General features: G+C 49.5%; 1 protein-coding gene across 3 annotated transcripts in view; it reads right to left on the bottom strand.

Moving 5' to 3' along the window:
* Positions 1 to 20,376, bottom strand: part of LOC149310291 (ethanolaminephosphotransferase 1-like) — a 51,229-nt gene extending 30,853 nt beyond the window's left edge. For 2 of the 3 annotated variants that reach the window (XM_089528651.1, XM_089528653.1), the window contains exon 1: positions 20,171 to 20,376. In XM_089528651.1, coding sequence (XP_089384777.1) covers positions 20,171 to 20,227 — 57 coding nt within the window. In that variant the 5' untranslated portion in view covers positions 20,228 to 20,376. The remainder of the gene's footprint in view (positions 1 to 20,170) is intronic. The other variant, XM_089528652.1, reaches the window with a different exon arrangement.

The raw sequence follows: 20,376 nt of genomic DNA, 5'->3' as shown, positions 1-20,376 counted from the left end.
CGGCCACAAAAGGAAGAAAAACCTCAATGGATGAAGCTCTTCAAGTCTTTCAAGGCAGACAAGAAGCACAACCCTGAATTTGACTGTTCAATGACTTTTGAGCAGGGATTAGGGAAAGTACTATAATAACCAGTGCAGACAAACAGAATCATAGAATCATAGAGTTGGAAGAGACCCCAAAAAGGTCCATCTAGTCCAACCCCCCTTCTGCCATGCAGGAACTCTCCATCAAAGCATCCCCAATGACAGATGGCCATCCAGCCTCTGCTTAAAGATCTCCAAAGAAGGAGACTCTATCACCCTCCGAGGAAGGAGTGTGTTCAACTGTCAAACAGCCCTTACTCCCAGGAAGTTCCTCCTAATGTTTTGGTGGAATCTCTTTTCCTGGAGCTTGCATCCATTGCTCCACTGTCTCCTATTCTCTGGAGCAGCAAAAGAGAAGCTTGCTCCCTCCTGAATGTGACATCCCTTCAAATATTTAATGAGGGCTCTCATATCCCCTCCTAACCTTCTCTTCTCCAGGCTAAACATCCCCAGCTCCCTAAGTCTTTCCTCATAGGGCTTCATGGTTTACAGACCCTTCACCATTTTGGTCGCCCTCCTTTGGACACATGGCTCCAGTTTCTCCACATCCTTTTAAAATTGTGAGGCCCAGAACTGGACACAATATTACAGGTGGGGCCTGACCAGAGCAGAATAGAGTGGCACTAAAGTGCACCCACATCATATGTGGGCATGCTATACATGGCTTTCAGTATACGCTGAAAGTTGTGCAGGAGCGTGCAGGGCACAAGAGGCAGCACATCCCATTCTGAGGAATGGGGCGTGCACCCATGGCACACGTGTGCTGCTGCACCACCGCATGGACAAGCCCCATTCACTTGAATGGGACTTGAGCATGCGCAGTATTTGGCTTACGCGGGGGAGTCTGGAATGGATCTCCCATGTAAGCCAAGGGCAGACTGTATTACTTCCCTCGATCTTGATACTATACTTCTATTGATGCAGACTAGAATCGCATTGGCCTTTTTAGCTGCCGGATCACACTGTTGACTCATGTTCAACTTGTGGTCTACTTGGACTCCTAGATCTCTTTCACACGTAGAAGTCTCTCATTCAGCCAGGTGTCCCCCATAATCCAACCAACCAACCAACAAGGGATCCTTCCTGGTACCTTTCCTCCAGCATGTGAGGACTTTTTAAAATTTATTTAAGAAGGCATTTGGTGACAGCAGATAAAGCTATTTCATCATGTTTCAAATGCTTTTTAATGCTGTCTTAACTTGTGCTTTTAACTTGTGTTTTCAAATTAGCTAGCTGTGTATTAATTTGTATATTAAGAGGGTTTAAAAACTGTACTGCTATTAAAGTGTTTGCACCATCTTGGGAGGGAGAAGGGCAGGGTGTAAATTAAACCAATAAACTCTTTGACCCACAACCTGAAGCTCCCTGGATAGCAACAAGGCCAGGAAAGCCAACCTGGTCAATTATGCAAGAACACACTGGCGGAAGGGAAGTGGCCTCCTTCCCAGAGCGGGTGGGCTTCAATGTGTGGCTGGCAGAAGCAGCACACAAATGTGGCACAGGCTGCACCAGGGAGAGCAAAGGCCACCGGGCTGAACTCCTGCTGCACACCTGGGGCCCAAAGGTACAGGCTCTCCCTCCGCAGGTGAGAGCCAGGATGCCACGGAGGAACAGCCACCACCTTGGCTCCCTGGCACATCTCACACTTGGGGCAGAGGCCTGGGAGGGATTCCTAGAATCACAGAAGTGGGAGAGACCTCAGGGGCCGTGCAGTCCAACCCCCTTCTGCCATGCAGGAATTCACAATCAAAGCATCCCCATTGACAGATGGCCATCCAGCCTCTGTTTAAAGACCTCCAAAGAAGGAGGCTCAACCAGACTCCAAGAAAGCCTCTTCCACCTTCAAACATTTATTACTGTCAGGAGGTCCCTCCTAATGTTGACGTGGGATCTCTTTTCCTGTATCTTGCATCCATTGCTATGTGTTCTTGTCTCTATAGTGGCAGAAAACAAGCTTGCTCCATCCTCAATGTGACCCCCCCTTCAAATACATAAACAGGGCTATCATATCACCTCTTAACCGTCTCTTCTCCAGGCTAAACATCCCAAGCTCCTGAAGTCTCTCCTCATAGGGCTTCATGGTTTCCAGGCCCTTCACCATTATGGTGGACCCCTCTGGACACTCTCCTGTTTCTCAACCTGCTTTTTGAATTGTTTTGCCCAGAACTGGACCCAGGATTATTCCAGGCGGGGCCTGGCCAAAGCAGAAAAGAGTGGCACGGTTAGGGTTCCTTGCATTCAGACGGGCAGCAACTGCTGAACCATTCCATTTTCAAGGAGATGAAAGGAAAGGAAATGAACCCGGACTCTTCTTTGTGAGCCATTACAGACCAAGGGAGGAACAAAGCCTAGGGATGTTACTTTTGGGCACTACTGCTCCCAACCTATCTTGGCATCCACACCTCAGGAAATTTCCAGACCCCTCGGGGGTGGGAACTGTGTCCTCCCTCCAGATGAGGTTGAACTGCAAGGCCCAGCACTCCCTGCCATTAGGTGGGTCAACTGGGGCTCCTGGGAGATGCAGTCCAACAACATTGCATGGGCTGCAGGATTCCCCCCGACACCAATAAAGACAATGCTTTGTGCTATTGAGAGAGCTGTCATCCATCCTCCCCCAGAGGAACTGATTCCATTTCCAGGATGAACAAAGAAAGGCATTTTTCTTGAGCACATCAGGACTAAATAGCGCAAGAAGCAGAAAACAGTGCCTGGCACATTCCCCAACTGCAAACAATGGTGCTCTGCTGAAGGACTTGCTCCCCTTGCCCACCTCCTCTACCATCTTTACCCCCCAGCCCCCCATGTTATACTCTGCACACTCCCAAGGGCCGCAACTGCAAAGAATGCTGGGAGGTATAGTCCAAAATACTGGGAGGTGCACTTTGCCCACTCTCCTCGCTGTGTGTCCCACCGGATCCTTGTCTGATCTGAAGACACCGCAGCGGCTTGCCATGAGTCTGGTGATGACCAATAAGGCCCTGTACGGCGGCCCAAGGGTCCAGGTGACCTGGAGGAAGGTGTTCCCTCCATTCAGCCTGCCAAGGTTTCTAGGTCTTCATGGGAGGCCCTTCCTTCCATCTGTCCAATGGAGACAGGACACAGGGCCTTTTCGGTGGCTGCTCTTCAGCTCCCGGATGCCCTTTTCAGATGGGCTTAGTCAGATGGGGAGGCAAAGATTTGTTGTGTGGCTTCCATGGGCCTTTGGGAACTGTGCTCTACAGTCTGCATTTCATACACTCAGTTGCAAGAGACCCCCAAGAGCCATGCTGTCCAACCCGCTGCCATGAAAAACCAAAGCTCTCTTGACTGTCAGTGTGTTTCAAAGGAATTCTATGGGGGGCTGAAATATATTTTAACTTTCCCATGGTCCCCCCCCCCCCCCACATTGTTTTACTTTTCTTTGGAGAAGGGGAGATTATAACCACCAGTAATAACTAACATCACTTTGATTCCTGGACCGAATCCAAATTGCTGATGGCCCAAAACTATTGGACTGGATGGCCCTTATGGTCTCTTCCAACTCTTATGCTTCTATGACTCCTGTTGTTAATACTTGGGAAGCTGTGAAACCGGGGCAAGGAATGTCCCAAACACAGTCTGGCCAACCATGTGTGGCTCATCGCCAGCAATTCATGAGCAAGCCAAGCCACAGAGTAGCTTACAGCTCAGCACTTTCCTGAACACAAGCCTGAAGTCTTAAGGTTTCGGAGGCTGTGAAACAGGGAAGAGGAGGGCAACATGGCCACCGGGAGCTGACCAAAGCCAGTGAATGGGAAGCAAATGTGGATTCATGTGGGTAGCCTAACAAAAGGTTTTTGCATTTTGTAGTGCCTTAGCCTTAGAATCATAGAATTGGAAGAGACCCCCAGGGGCTGTCCAGAATAACCCCATTCTGCCACGCAGGAAATCACAATCAAAGCACCCCGAGAGATAGTCATCTAGCCTCTCGGTTTTTGTGGGTTTTTCAGGCTATGTGGCCATGTTCTAGAAGAATTTATTCCTGATGTCTTGCCTGCATCTGTGGCTGGCATCTTCAGAGAATGAAGATGCCAGCCACAGATGCTGGCGAAAGGTCAAGAATAAACTCTTCTAGAACATGGCCACATAGCCTGAAAAACCCACAAACACTATGGATGTCGGCTATGAAAGCCTTCAACATCTAGCCTCTCTTTAAAAACCTCCAAGGAGGAGACTCCACCAGACTCTGAGGCCACATCTTCCACAATCAAACAGCTCTTACTGTCAGGAAGATCTTCCTAATGTTGAGCTGGATGGAATCTCTTTTCCTGCAGCTTGCATCCATTGCTCCATGTGCTATTTCTCTGGAGCAGCAGGAAACCAGCTTGCTCCAGCCTCAATATGACATCCCATCAAATACTTAAATAGGGCTATCATATTACCTCTTCTCCAGGCTAAACATACTCAGCTCCCTAAGTCTCTCTTCATAAGACATAGGGCCTGGAAAGACTGGCACTTTCTGCCAGCCTGGGCCCGAACTAGGGCTGCAGTAGGGCGGAGTGTTCACACACTCCCAAACCCTACTGTGTGCTGCAGGTGCCACCTTGGAGTGCCTCCATTTACACAGGGTGCGCCACAATGGCATCCGCCATGTGCAGCGCTTACATGGTGTTGCACACGACGGGCATCATAAGGCCCGTGGTGTGCAGCTGCCGCATTCCCAACCAAGCGCTTCCAGGGATGGCACAGAGCTGCCCCTGAACGGGCTGTTTGTACAGCCCCATAGTTTCCAGACACTTCCCCCTTCACCTCCTAATGTTGAGGTGGAATCTCTTTTCCTATAGCTTCCATCTATTGCTCCAGGTCCTATTCTCTGGAGGAGCAGAAAACAAGCTTGCTCCATCCTCAATATGACACTCCTTCAAATACCTAAACAGGGCTATCATGTCACCTCTTAAACATCTCTTCTCCAAGCTAAATATACCCAGCATCTCCCTAAGTTTCTCCTCATAGGGCTTCATGGTTTCCAGACCCTTCACCATTTTGATGTCCCTCCTTTGGATACGCTCCAGTTTCTCAGCATCCTTTTTGAATTGTGATGCCCAGAACTGAACAGAGTATTATTCCAGGTGAGGCCCGACCAAAGCAGAATAGAGTGGCACTATGACTTCCCTTGGTCTAGGTCTTCCTACATAAGAGCAAGCTGATGCAGTGAAGGTATGCAGTATTTTGTTTTCCACAACGCCATACATAGCAAGGACTGGGGAATGGTGTTTGCCTCGCAGGAGGCTGCCCAGGACCAACTGGCATCTAAAAGTTTTGGCGTCTATCAAATTGGTTCACTTTCTGGAATGCTCCCAGAGTGCTTGCCCGCTGCATTTGGGATCTGGCATCCTTGGCAAACTATATTAGATTGCAGGAACTCGTGGCTCAGGGCTCCCCCGTTCTGCTCAGATTCTAGTTTATGCCAAATGCATTTCTTTCCCTAAGTAAGGCTGAGTCCTTGACCCCCCCGCCCACCCCCCGCCTGGTCTTGAGAAGCCATCTCCAGAGGCCTTCTTAGCAGGAAACGCCCAGCCAAAGAGAAAGGCAAAGCAGGTTGGCGCTTTGGGGCTTCTTATCTTGGGATGTAAACAACTGGCAGACATTCCTGAGTTTACGCTGCACATTCCTCCTCCTGAGAGGCCCCAGGGAGCAACTTACTACTAGGAGGAAGATTCTCACATAACCTCCTCCCAAAAGGAAGACAATTCCTAGAGGACTTGCTCTGGGCTGGGAAGAGGATTCACCAGGGGCAGCAAGGAAGTCAGAGACTTCATTTCCTCTCTTTCCCGTGTCTATGATAGGCTCCAAAGATCTCAAGGTACACAACAACAACAACAACATCTTCTGTCTCCTGAGCTGCGGGAGGCAAGGCGTTGCATTAAACCGGGCTGAGATAGAACCAGTCTGACCGGGTCTTGGGCTGGCCATTCCACGCCTCTCCCCAAAACCCTCCAGGATTTCCGCAGCTTCCGGGCTCCTCCTTTCCCAGGCGTTTGCCGCCTTCTCCCTCCTCATCTGACGGGGCTTTCGCCAATTCCATGGCGGCACCGATATTACTTAATGGTCAGAACGGCTGGCCCCCTCCCTCCTTGCATTTCGCCAAAAGCTAAAACATTTGTATGTAGACATATAAGCAGGACAGGGCAGTTCTGCATGGGGTGCCCATGTGTTTTAGTGGTGCTTTTAACTTCATTTTTTAAACTGATTTTATGCTATTTTGAATTGTTTTTGGATGTTTATTGTAATGTTTCATGAAGGATTTGTCTCCCGATCTGCCTTGGGTCCCTTCTTGGGAGAAAGGCGGCACAGAGGTGAAATAAATAAACGAATAATTAGATGCTTCTTCTCTTCCCAACAAATTGTCCAAATCGAAGGGAGAGCATAGTGTCTTGCAGGTTTTTCGGGCGATGAGGCCGTGTTCTGGAAGAGTTTCTTCCTGGCGTTTTGCCATCAGCCGTAACTGGCATCTTCAGAGAACGCTGGCATGGAAGAGAGTGGGGCATATATACTGTCGGCTGAGAGGAAGCGAGTTCCATGTTATTCTGCGTACTGTTCTGTTGTTGAAACATCAGAAACAAACTCTTCTAGAACACGGCCTCAGAGCCCAAAAAACCCACAAAAAACTATGGGTGCCGGCCATGAAAGCCTTTGACTTCCCAAAGGGAGGGCAGATTTTTACAATGTTACAGGGTCATTTGGGGGCCCTCAGATAAGAAGGGATAATTTTGAACTCCATAGGCCCTCCTGAGCAACTGAGGAAGGGGTACATATAACCCAATGGCTGCCTGCCTCCCCCCGCACAAGGAGCTCAGCTGCCTTTTGCTCCCCAAATAATCTCTCTGGCCAGGATGCCAATGGTGCCTTCCTCCTGCAAAGGGACCCAGCAGAACTTGCAGTGGGGCCGAGGCTGTCTCTGGGTCCCATCAGCCTCAAAGGGACATTTGGGGAAGGCCCAGGGCTGCTCCCAAATTGGGGAATCTCCTCCCGCAAAAGGGTCTGGCAGCCTGAGGCCTTTTTAGGCAGGTCTTTGGCTGAAAATCTGCATTGCAGAAGGGGATTGTGGTAGTGACATGTTTTTAATGCATTTTTAAAAACCATGATGAGTGTTTTTCATTGAATCATAAGAGTTGGCCATTCCAAGGCCCTTTTGCCATGAAGGAAGACACCTTCCAAGCCCTCCCTGAAAGGGATGGACATCCAGCCTCCAAAGGAGGAGACTCCACCAAAACCTCCAAGGAGAAGCATCTTCTACGGCTGAACAGCATTTACTGTCAGGCAGTTCTTCCTAATGTTTAAGTGGAATCTCTTTTCCTGCAGTTTGCATCTATTGAGACTCTGGGTCCTATTCTCTGGAGCAGCAGAAAACAAGTGGCTCTGTCCTCAACATGACCTGCCTTCAAATATTTAAACAGGGCTATCATGTCTCCTTTTCACCTTTTCTTCTCCAGGCTAAACACACCCAGCTTTAATTCTGCTTTAATCTTGTTGTTAATTCTAATTATACCTTGTTTTTTTGACAATGCTGTAGGGTCTGCTGAGAGGTAGGAAACAAATCAAGTAAACAAATAAACACATACATACATACTAAAAGGGAAGCAGTTGGACATTATTGCCTGGAGAGGAATGTCCATATTCAATTCAAAGTCGTGGATGTGGAGTTGCCCATGTGGAATGACTGTATATGTTGGTCCATATCACCAAATGTTACCGTTCAACACAATGCTCTTGAACCACAGAGAGACCCCAAAAAGGGAAATCCTTTTTTCTGCCATGCAGGAACCCTCCATCAAAGCATCCCCAATCACAGGTGGCCATCCAGCCTCTGCTTAAAGACCTCCAAAGAGGGAGACTCCACCACAATCTCCGTAGAAGTCTCCTAAAGCCAAGTGTCCCTCAGCCTATATCTACAAATTTCATTTTTCCTACCTAAATGCAGTACCTTTCTCCCTGTTAAAGTTCATTTTGTTAGTTATGGCCCTGGTTTCTAGTCTAAGGAGCCCTGGTGGCACAGTAGGTAAATGCCTGTACTGCAGCCGTTCACTCAAAACCACAAGGTTGCGAGTTCAAGACCAGCAAAAGGGCCCAAGCTCGACTCAGGCTTGCATCCTTCCGAGGAGGGAGCTAAAATGAGTACCCAGACTGTTGGGGGCAAATTAGCTTACTTGCTAATTAGCTTACTTGCTGTTCACCGCTATGATCTTTGGAATAGCGGTATATAAATAAAACAAATTATTATTATTATTATTATTCAGGTGGTTCTGAATTTTGATCCTCTTCTCTGGGGTGTTAGTTACTCCTTCTAACCTGTTGTCATCTGCAAATTTAATAATCAGTGCGTAATGCTGCATGTGGAGATGTGGAGATTCCCATAATCATGTAATCCCAGTCTAGGACCTGGGCCTAGGAGGGAAAGGAGTGATGCTGCGCAAAGTGATTCACTCCACATCGAAACCCAAATAGCGCTTCTCTGAACCGCCGACCTTCTTGCAGGCAGAGTGTCCCTGGCTGACTCTGACCAGGAGCAGTTTTCCAAAGCAGCTGCCAGGCGTCTCCCGTTAATTTGTTTGCCACGCGCCAAGGTTGCGCCAGACCCTAAGGGGTGCATATTATTTTTAGCCTTGCAAATCCCGAGGGAATTTTAAATGTTCTGCTGATTTAGGCTGCAGCTCTGAACGCTGGAAGAAATGGCGCAGCCTTGAAGCCATGGCACACCAGACCTTGGAAGAGAAGCATCCGCAATGGGTCCCTAGATCCAGGGTTCCTTCCATTGAGACGGAGAGCAAGCGCCCATCAATTCCGTTTTCAAGGTGGATAGAAGTAAACACACCTGCACTTTCCTTCAGTACAACCCATGAAGGGAAGCAAAGGAGCAGGTCTTGGGGAAGTTACTTTTGGCCACTACTGCGACCCTCCCAGCCAGCAAGGCCAAAAGCCCCCCAAGTCCAAGGCAGAGCACCGCAGATCCATTTTTTCTGTAGAAACACATAGAAACACAAATTCATTATTTCACAGAACAAACTGGATAGGAAAAGCACCCCAGGTCACATACAACCGTTCTCACCACAAAGAAAAGCCACAGGAATCTCTCTCCCAAGCGCTCAACCACACCTTCCTTCTCTGCACATGATAGCCATGTTTAAATATTGGGAAGAGACATCATATTGCGGATGGAGCAAGCTTGTTTTCTGCTGCTCCAGAAAATAGGACACAATGGAGCAATGGGTGCAAGCTCCAGGAAAAGAGATTGCAGCTCAGCATTAGGATGTTAACATAAGGGCTGTCCGACAGAGGAACACACTCCTTCCTCAGAGTGTAGTGGAGTCTCCTTCCTTAGAGGTCTTTAAACAGAGGCTGGATGGCCATCTGCGAGGAATGCTTTGATTGTGAGTTCCTGCATGGCAGAAGGGGGTAGGACTGGATGGCCCTTGGGGTCCCTTCCAACTCTTATGATTCTGTGGACTCTTGACCACTGTTTTATACTTGTGCACCAAACACAACCTCATCCCTCCAACATGTGTAATCAGACATCCCATTCCCCTACCGCACCAGCACACAAATCCCCTTTCTTCTCCACACCAATCCTTTGTACAAGCACCCAAATATGTGGGCCAGAAATAGGAGGGCCTGGGGGGGGGGGTCTCTGGCAATCACAGCAGGGTCCACAGCATCACCCTGCATGGGTCTGCTCTGTGCTGCCTGCCTCTCTCCTCCATCCATCCCTCCCTCCCCACTCAGGGGATGACCACAGACTCAGAAAGGAGAGATGTAGTAGCGATGGGCGACTTCAACTACCCTGATATTTGCTGGAAGTCAAACTCAGCCAAATCTTCAAGGTCTAGCACATTCCTCACTTGCCTTGGAGACAATTTCATGGTCCAAAAGGTGGAAGAGGCAACAAGGGGGTCAGCTATTTTGGATCTGATCCTAACCAACAAGGATGACTTGGTTAATGGGGTGCAAGTGGTGGGATCCTTAGGTGGAAGCGACCATGTTCTCCTGGAGTTTGTTATACAATGGAAAGGAGAAGCCAGGCAGAGTCAGACACGCATCCTAGACTTTAGGAGAGCGGATTTCAGTAAACTTAGAGAAGTATTGAGGGCGATTCCATGGTCAGGAATACTAAAAGAGAAGGGAGTTCAGGACGGATGGGACTTTCTCAAAAGGCACAATTTCAAACAGTTCCAGTGAGAAAGAAAAACGGGAGAAGTCTCAAGAAACCAGGATGGAAGACTAAGGAACTTTCAACCGAGATGAGTTTGAAACGGAAGATGTATAAGAAATGGAAAAAGGGGGAAATCACCAAAGAGGAATTCAAAGAAATAGCAGGCATTTGTAGGGTAAAGTCAGAAAAGCTCAAGCGCAGAATGAACTCAGTCTTGCTAGAGAGGTTAAGAAGAACAAGAATGGCTTTTTTGGATATGTCTGCAGCAAAAGGAAGAAGAAGGAAACGGTAGGTTCACTGCATGGAGAAGATGGCAAAATGCTAACAGGAGATAGAGAAAAGGCAGAATTACTCAAGACCTTCTTTGCCTCAGTCTTCTCTGAAAAGGAAAAGGGGCTCAACCTGAAGATAATGGAGCAGAGGACAGAATAAGTAAAGAGATAGTAGAGGAATACCTTGTTAATCTCAATGAATTTAAGTCTCCAGGACCAGATGAACTACATCCAAGGGTACTAAAAGAACTGGCAAATGTAATATTGGAGCCATTGGCAATAATAGTCTTTGAGAACTCCTGGAGAACAGGAGAAGTCCCAGCCGACTGGAGGAGGGCAAACCTTGTCCCCATCTTCAAAAAGGGGAAGAAGGAGGATCCCAACAATTATCCTCCAGTTAGTCTGAGATCAATCCCAGGAAAGATTCTGCCTTGGTCCAGGCCTCGGAGGTAGAGAGGAACTGCTGGACCTCTTACCCTTTCCCGCCACCACTCCCTTCTCCTTCTGTGTCATGTCTTTTTAGATTGTAAGCCCGAGGGCAGGGATCTGTCCATTTAAAAAGATTGCATGTACAGCGCTGTGTAAATTTACAGCGCTTCATAAATAAAGGTTAATAATAATAATAATAATAATAATAACAATAATAATAATAACAATAACAATAATAATAATGGAGCAGATAATTAAACAAAGAGTCTGTGAACATCTAGAAGGCAATGCCATCATCACAAAAAGTCAACACTGGTTCCAAATCTGATCTCCTTCTTTGATAAAATGACCAGCTTGGTAGATGAAGGGAATGCTGTGGATGTAGTATATCTTGATTTCAGTAAGGCCTTAGACAATGTTCCCCATGACAAAATGTGGGCTAGACACATCCTGGAGAGAAGTGACCAGTGGGGTGTCCAGTGGGGCTCTGTCCTGGGCCCAGGGCTATTCAACATCTTTATCAATGACTTGGATGACAGAATTGGGAGCATACTTATCAAATTTGCAGATGACACCAAATTAGGAGGAATAGCTAATACTCCAGAGGACAGGATCAAGATCCAAAATGACCTGAATAGACTAGAAAGCTGGGCCAAAGCTAACAAAATGAAATGCAACACACAGAAATGTAAGGTACTGCACTTAGGAATGAAAAATGAAATGCACAGATATAGGATTATGGGGGACACATGGCTGAATGAAAGTACATGTGAAAGGGATCTGGGAGTCCAAATAGACCACAAGTTGACCATGAGTCAACAGTGCGATGCAGCAGCTAAAAAGGCCAATGCGATTTTAGGCTGCATCAATAGAAGTATAGTGTCTAGATCAAGGGAAGTCGTAGTGCCACTCTAGTCTGTTTTCGTCAGGCCCCACCTGGAATATTGTGTCCAGTTCTGGGCGCCACAATTCAAAAAGGATGCTGAGAAAGTGGAGCCATGTGTCCAAAGGAGGGCAACCAAGATGGTGAAGGGTCTGGAAACCATGAAGCCCTATGAGGAAGGACTGAGGGAGCTGGGGATGTTTAGCCTGGAGAAGAGAAGGTTAACAGGGGATATGAGAGCCCTGTTTAAATATTTGAAGGGATGTCCTATTCAAGGATGGAGCAAGCTTGTTTTCTGCTGCTCCAAAGAGTAGGAGACACGGGAGCAATGGATGCAAGCTCCAGGAAAAGAGATTCCACCTCAGCATGAGGAGGAACTTCCTGAGAGTAAGGGCTGTCTGACAGAGGAACAAACTCCTTCCTCAGAGTGTAATGGAGTCTCCCTCCTTGGAGGTCTTTAAACAGAGGCTGGATGGCCATCTGTCAATGGGGATGCTTTGATTTGGATTTCCTGCATGGCACAATGGGGTTGGACTGGATGGTCCTTGCGGTCTCTTTCAACTCTACGATTCTATGATTCTAGGGCCAAAGTTGGCCACTTCTGGTCCACAGAAATCTGGCAAAACTTGGAATCTGCGATCTCCGATCCCTCGAGTAACGGAAGGAGCCTGAGCCATCGTCCCATTTTCCCTGTAAAGACAAGATTTTCTGGCTTTCTGCTCTACTTGGCTCTCCTCCCAGGAAGACTGGGCAAAAGAGCAAAGAAGAAAGAGGGAATGGATCCCACTTGGAGGCCTTACTTTTATGCAAGGTCCAGGAAACGAGATTCCAGCTAAATATTAGGAGGAACTTCCTGACAATAAGGGCTGTTCGAGGGTGGAAGACACTCCTTCCTTGGAGTAGAGTGGAGTCTCTTTCCTTGGAGGTCTTTAAACAGCGGCTAGATGGCCATCTCTCACAGGGGGTGCTTTGATTGAGAGTTCCTGCATGGCAGAAGGGGGTTGGATAGATGGACCTTTAGGGATCTCTTCCAACTCTACGATTCTATGATTCTATACCAGCCTGTCTCCAGCGTGACATTGCTGTTTTTGTGTTGACTAAGATAATGGGAGACCAGGGTTCAAATCCCCTCTTGGCCATGGAAATCTACTCTGGACCTAAGAAGAAGGCAAATGTAAATCCACTCTCAACAAAGAAAGACAACAAAGAAAGACCAAAGAAGACCCATCATAGGTTTATCTTTAAGTTGGGAACGACGTGAAGGCACACAACAACAACAACAACAACAACAACAGCAACTTGCCCCACCTGTTAACCATGGCCAAGAAATAATCAGGTACAAATAATTGGTTACCTTATTGATCTGATTTCTATGCCACCTTTCTCCCAGAAAGGGACCCAGGGGGCTCACAAAAAAAATTCTAACAAACATATTATATTACATTATGCATTACGTATTACAACATATTACAATTATGGGAGAACAAAGCTGTAACACAAGCCGTCTTGAGTCCTTGTGTCTGGAGAAAGGTGGGATGATAATAATAATAATAATAATAATAATAATAATAATGAAAATTGCAATGTAACTGGGGATACCTTCACTCTTCCTGTGAGGTGGGGCCCAAATGAATGAAAGAGGAGGAATACTATGGCGTTCCAGTGCTGGCTCAGGCTATATTTCATGGTCTATAGTGAACATTGATGGAACAAAGTGGACAGGAGGCGAGAGCGCTAGCAAATAAATAAACAAACAAATACCCAACAATTTTATTGTTATTTTTAATACATAAAAAACTGCCCCTGTAATAGCAACAACTATAAAGGGGGGGGGGGGAGAACAGGCATGGAACTGCAATTATAATGAATGACAGTGGGCCCCCAGTGTCTGCCAGGGTTTGGCACCAGGACCTTCCGTAGATACCAAAATGCTCAAGTCCCATTAAATACAGGGGTGTAGTAATATAGTGTTCTGTATATATACAGCCAGCCCTCCCCATTTGTGGCTTTCACCTTTGAGAATGTGATCATTTGCATTTTATTAGAAGTATATTATTGGATTAACACATTCTCTCTAGGACTCTCTAGGTCCTCCAGTGTGACTCTATGGCCATCTTTCACCAGAGGCTGCAATGGAGGGACTAGAGAGTCCTAGAGAGAGCACTTCTCCAGGCAGTTGTAGGTCCTCCAGTCTAAGTCTATGGTCAACCTCTGACAGATATCAGCAACAGAGTTGTACTGGAGGACCTAGAGATCCCTAGACAGGTATTTTCTCCGGTTTAAAAAACAGTGCTTTTTGTATTTGCAATTTCCCCACTTTCACGGGGGTCCTCTGGCAAATGTGGAGGGCCCAGTGTATAACATGGCGAAATCCAGGTTTGCTTTTGGGATTTTGCAAGCCAGGGAAGGTTGAATCCATGGATGCAGAATCCATGGATACGGAGGGCCAAGTGTCCTTGTCCAAAGTGATTTTCCAAGCTCAGCCTTTAACCCCTCATGCCTATGAGAAAAAACAAGTCCGCGTTGTTTGAAGGTGGATGTCTGGTTGCAGATTAAGTGCTGCCTCGGCTTTTCTCCAGGTTTCAGAACTGGTCCCTGATCCGAGGAGGCCAGGGAGGGGGGTCCGGTCCCAGCCAATGGCCCAACTAAGCCCTTCCACAAACAAGGGAGCAGCAGAAGACACCCCCCCCCCAGCTTCCCCTCCATTTAAACACTGCCTTCAGCTCTACTTGGAGCATTTCTCCAGGTTCCAGTGGGAGCCTCCCATGCATCTTCTGCCACGGTCATGGCTCTTTTGGGTGCCCACGCCAGGAGAGGTCGCCAAGCAGGAGGACTTTGCCCCCCGAGGAGGAAACCAGAGACCCAGGAGGCAGCCACAGCCACACAGAGCCGGACTCTGGACTTTTAAGAAGCCATATAACTGCTCATTGTCTTTTTGGGCCAGCCACCCTCACAAACAAGAAAAGGGACCAGGGAAGGCCTCTGTGGTGCAGAAACCCCAGTGATCTCCTCCAACTCTAGGATTAGGTGATTCTTTGGAGGGGGAAAAACATATGAAGAATATAAAAAAGACCAATGTGATTCTAGGCTGCATCGATAGAAGAATAGTCTCTAGATCAAGAGAAGTCATAGTGCCCCTCTATTCTGCTCTGGTCAGGCCCCGCCTGGAATAATACTGTGTCCAGCTCTGGGCAAAACAATTCAAAAAGGATGCTGAGAAACTGGAGCCAGGGACGTAGCTAGGATTTTGGGAAGGGGGGGGGGTCCAGACTAAGTGCCACCATTATAATGGGGCCTGAGTGCGGCGGCACAGCAGCACACACCATTCATTTTTCTAATGGAAAGGGGGGGGGGGGGTCCGGACCCCAAGAACCCCCCCCCCCTTGGCTACGTCCCTGCTGGACGTCTCCAAAGGAGGGCCACCAGAATGGTGAAGGTCCTGGAAACCATGAAGCTCTATGAGGAGAGACTTAGGGAGCTGGGGATGTTTAGCCTGGAGAAGTGTCCACAAAAGGTCATCCAATCCAACCCCTTTCAGCCACGCAGGAACACACCATCCAAAGTCACTCTGGGACACATGGCCATCCAGCCTCTCTTTAAAAACAGCCTCCAAAGAAGGGGACTCCACCGACTCCACTGAGGAAGTAGCCTCTTCCACTGTCAAACAGCTCTGGAAATCAAATCAAAGCATCCCATTGACAGATGGCATCCAGTCTCTGCTTAAAGACCTCCAAAGGAGACTTCACCATCCTCCTAAGGTTGAGGTGGAATCTCTTTTCCTGTACTTTGAAACCACTGCTCCAGGTCCTATTCTCTGGAGCAGCAGAAAACAAGCTTGCTCCATCCTCAATAGGCATCCCTTCAAATATTTCAAGAGGGCTATCATGTCCCCTCTTGACCTCTCAGCCACTTCTCCCAAGGCTTCCAGTCTTGCCAGCAATGTATTTTGGGTCCATTCAAAGCCAGGCTTGGCCCATAGTCTGCACACGCTTTTCCTGGGTGGATGGGTCCTATGAGCTTGACCTTGCCTAACCCTAACTTCTGGAAACCCAAACTCAAGGGGCAGAGGAACCACAACAAAGGTGTTTGCCTTTAGGAAAAGAGAAGAGGAGCTGAGCTGGTTCAAAGCGCCATGATCCCTTGCAGCAGGGATCCCTTGTATTTTGAAATCCAAAAAGGAGGAAAGGTGGGGGAGGAAAAAAGAAATGTGGCAGCCTTTAAGAGTAACTGGTTTTTACTTTTGCTGTGCTTTGGTGGATATGAACCTACTTCTTTGGATGCAGCACAGAGTGCTATTAAAAAAGAAATGTAAGCATAAAGCTTACTTACACACTTGTGGGAGAGGGATGGCATGTAACAGGACCCAAAAAGATGCAAATCATCTCCCTGGTCCAAGGGGCTGTGTAAGGTAATCCAGGTCTTTCAGATCTTTACAGTGGTCAGCTAGTGCTGATGTGTGAAAGTAATAAACCTGCTTACCAAAAGCCACTAGCCATCCTCACCATGTCTGCAAGCGTAACACCTCTTGCCTGGCAAACAGGTCGTGTTTCCCAAGAGGGGTTTCTCTCATGCTCTCCAGAGCTCTGTTCCGGTGATGCTCACAAGCTGCTCAGAATGATCAAATGGCTCTCTGTGTCTCTTTCACACACAGCCTTGCAATCGGATCCAATAATATAAACCAGTGCAAATTGGCAGGGGCTGCAGCGCATGCAAACGATCCATGTGCGCTCGGAGTAGCCCAGGAACAAGTAGCAAAGGAGGGGAAGGTCTGCCTCTCCTTCCTGAACCAGGGAAAGGCAAAGTGAGCTTTCCAAGCCTGGCTGGGCACCACTGTGGCCTCCTCCAAAAGAAGGCAGGAAGGCACAGAGAAAGCTACTTCCAAGGAAGCACCTAAATTAGGAAGGGGCTCTCTTGCACCCACTCCCTTCCAGCTGTGCCCAGTGTGCCGCTGGTGCCAGGTGCCCTCCCAGAGCTGGATTTTCGCATCAGGAGCAGAGGGATGTGCAGACAGCTGAGTCCCGAGGGAAAGTCTAGCCTAGTTTCAGAGGATGAGGCTGCAAACCCCAAGAGGAACCGGCCCAAGGGCTCCCATCTTCTGATCTGGGTCAGGGAGGACTGATAGGCCCCCATGGAGAAGCAAGGGGAGCAGGCTCCATGCACAAGCGAGAGCACCCCACATATCTTGACATGAGCGGGGGACGGGGAGGAGGCCCAAACACCCAGGAAAATTGAACACACACACACAAAACACACTTGTGGAAGGGGAGAACTGTTGCTTGCAGCTGTTCTAACCTCTGGTTGGAATGGACTGTGCTGGCTCTTATGTCCGAATGAAGAGCGGAAGAGGAAAGAAGTCTCCGGAAAAGGGAGGATGGAAGCAAAACAGAGAAAAGCTAGCAAAGGAGAGCAGGGGAGCCTGGGAGCAGGGTAATAAAGGAGTTCCAGGCACCAGGGGGATTGGGACCCCAGCCTTGGGTCTCCCAAACAGCCCTCCACAGGGGCCCACGTTTCTGGCTGCCCTCCTCAGATGGTCAAGCCAAAGGTCAGGCTCCATCCCTTGCCGGTTTGGGGCCAAGGAGGCACCTCACCTCCTTCATTCGCAGGGAAGGGAAGGCTGGGTATTAGCCATTTGGCCTTCACCACCACACCAGCACCATCATTGCTGTGTGTCATGGCTGGATGGCCATCTGTCAGGGATGATTTGATTGAGAGTTCCTGCATGGCAGAATAGGGTTGGACTGGATGGCCCTTGGGGTCTCTTTCAGCTCTACGATTCTATGTGCCTACAAGTCGTCCCTTCTGACTTATAGCAACCTTATCATAGGGCTTTCTTGTTTGGAGGAGACTTGCCATTGCCTTCCCCTGAGGCTGAGAGAGTGTGACTTGCCCAATGTCATCCAGTGGGTTCCATGGCTGAGCTGGGAACCAAAGCCTGGTCTCCAGAGTCAAAGTCCAACACTCAAACCATTAAGCCACACTGCATTGTTGTAATGTTCCACCTTTCCCCCATCCCTACAGAGGACTAAGAACAGTCACTTCCCTTCGAACACAGTCAGTCCCTTATGCCCCAACAGCTAGGCAGCCAAGAGCCTTCAGGGGTCTTGCGCAGGGGCCACTGCTCCTCCATGGCCACCAGGAAGTGGAGGGAGGCCCTGAGGGAATCCCATTGCTTCACCCATATCCAGCAGCCAGACCCCTCCTGGGCTTCCTCCCAATCGGAGGGCCAAAGAGGATGAGGGAGGAAGGCCTGTGCCATCGCCCGGCTCCAAGCAGCCTCCTTTTCTTCCCCCAGCGCTTGAAGATGCCTTCCTTCCTATGCCTTCCCTCTACAGCAGTGGTCCCCAAACTGTGCTCTTGAAGGGCTTTTGGACTTCAGCTCCCAGAATCCCAGACTACTGGCCAACATGGCTGAGGCTTCTGGGAGCTGAGGTCCAAAACCTCTTAAAGGGCACAGTTTGGGGACCACTGCTCTACAGAGTGCCTTAGATCCTCACCAAGGCTAAAAATCACCATGATCTCCAAAGGCTGCCTTTTGCCAACATCAGCCGGAGTCCAGGAAGCGGGTGCTCTTCCCATTTCAGACCTTCACCCCAAGTCTGGGCTTTCTTCCCCATAACACTCATAAATGCACACATATATCTATGCACACACAGAGAGACACACACATGGCTGCAGAAATGCTCTACTGGCACCAGCGCCTGTCTGATCTTGGAAGCTAAGCAGGGTCAGCACTGGTTAGTCCTTGATGGGAAGCCGCCAAGGAATCCCAGGGGCCGGAGGCTCTGTTTCGGAGGAAGGAATTGGCAAACCCACCTCTGAGGAGGATTCCTTGCCTGAGAAAACTCATGGGTCCTCTCCATGCTGACATATGAGACGCATATAGACAAGGCATCAGAGCCTGTGTCCGATCTTGGAAGCTCAGCCGGGTCAGCCCTTGTTAGTCTCTGGATGGGAGGCCACTCACGAATCCCAGGCGAGGAGGCTCTATTTCAGAGGAAGGAACTGGCAAAAACACCTCTGAGGACGATTCCTTGGCTAAAACAACCTTACGAAATCAACTTGAAGGCATGTACACACACACACACATCCCTAAAGACACCAGATCCCACCTGATCTTGAGAGCTAAGCAGGGTCAGCCTTGGCTAGTACCTGGATGGAAGACCACCCACAAATGCCAAGCACCGTAAGGCTTGTTTCAGAGGAAGGAACTGGGGGAAAACACCTCTTGGACGAAAGACAACGCTAGGAAACCCATGGGGTCGCTGCCATAAGTCAACAGGCATCTTGGAGGCACAGAAGACACACAGAGGCACCAGATCCCTTCTGGTTTTGGAAGCTCAGCAGGGTCAGCCCTGGTTGGCCCTTGGACGGGAGTCCGCCCACGAAGCCCAGGAGCTGCAGGCTCTGTTTCGGGGGAAGGAACTGGCAAAATCACCTCTGAGGAGGAATCCTTGGCTAAGAGAGCCCTATGAATGGGTCGCCATGAGACTGGAAAGCCCATCTGCCCACGCCTGCAGACGCACCTTTGCCAAATGGGGATAATGGCACATGCAACCCATTAAGCAGACTCTTCACAAAGCAGGGGTCAAGGGGCTTGGGGGTTTTAGTGCAATTGGGAGGCCTTGGACAAGGGGCAAACCCAGCGGGGGCAAGGCCCAACCCAAGGGGAGAAGAGCACAAGGGAAGGGGATGATGGGCATTCTTGGGGGGGAGGGATGGGGCAGGAGCACAAAGTGGGCCACTTTATGAGGACAGAAGGATGGTCCCCGAGGGAGTCCCATCATCCTCATCCCCAGCCCCTTTGGGGGGGGGAGAAGGCTATAAATACCAGAAACCATCATCCCTTTGCATGCGGAAGGACAGCCCAGCCCATCATCCCCAGCTGGGGCCTCCAGGCCCCCTCCACGAGGAACCGCAGACTGCAACTGGGAGGAACGTGCCAGAAGGCCCAGCATCCCCAGCCAGGGATGCCTTTACCCCTGGAGATACCCCCGGGGCCCATTCATTGTCTGTGTCGGCCAGGGGCTGCTGGGCCTTGCAGTCCCTCTCTGGGCCTGAAGGGGCCCCGAAGTGACCAGCGAGGCCCTTCCCCAGGAATGGGTTCAAGACCTTCGGGCAGGAGGCGAGGGAAAGGCCCTGGGAAGCCCATCATCCCCACCACAAGGCAGGAGGAGGCTGTGGGGGATGATGGGGGATGCGGTGCCAGACACCTGACGCTGAGGAACTGGGGGGGGGGGCCCATGGCGGCTGGGGACGATGGGCGTTGCAGTGCTGCTCCCTGGCTGGAAGGGCTGAATGGGGACGATGGGAGCTGCGGTGCCCCTCTCCCGGCCTTACCTTGTACTTGTCGAAGCCGGCCAGCTGCTCGGCGCTCACGTATTCGTGGCCGGCCATGGCGAAGGCAGACCGAGGAAGACGCCCAAGAGTCCCTCGGCGGCCCCCGTACGCGCCGCCGGCCGAGATCAGCCCACACGTGACGTCATCGGCCACGCCCCTTCACTCCCTTCCCTCCAGCCGCCATCGGCGCCGCCATCTTGGGAGAG

The sequence above is a fragment of the Sceloporus occidentalis genome, unplaced genomic scaffold, assembly GCF_023333645.1.
Source record: "Sceloporus occidentalis isolate IW3139 unplaced genomic scaffold, rSceOcc1.0.p SCAF_6, whole genome shotgun sequence".
Lineage (NCBI taxonomy): Eukaryota > Metazoa > Chordata > Lepidosauria > Squamata > Phrynosomatidae > Sceloporus > Sceloporus occidentalis.
This window is presented reverse-complemented; position numbering and strand designations above follow the sequence as displayed.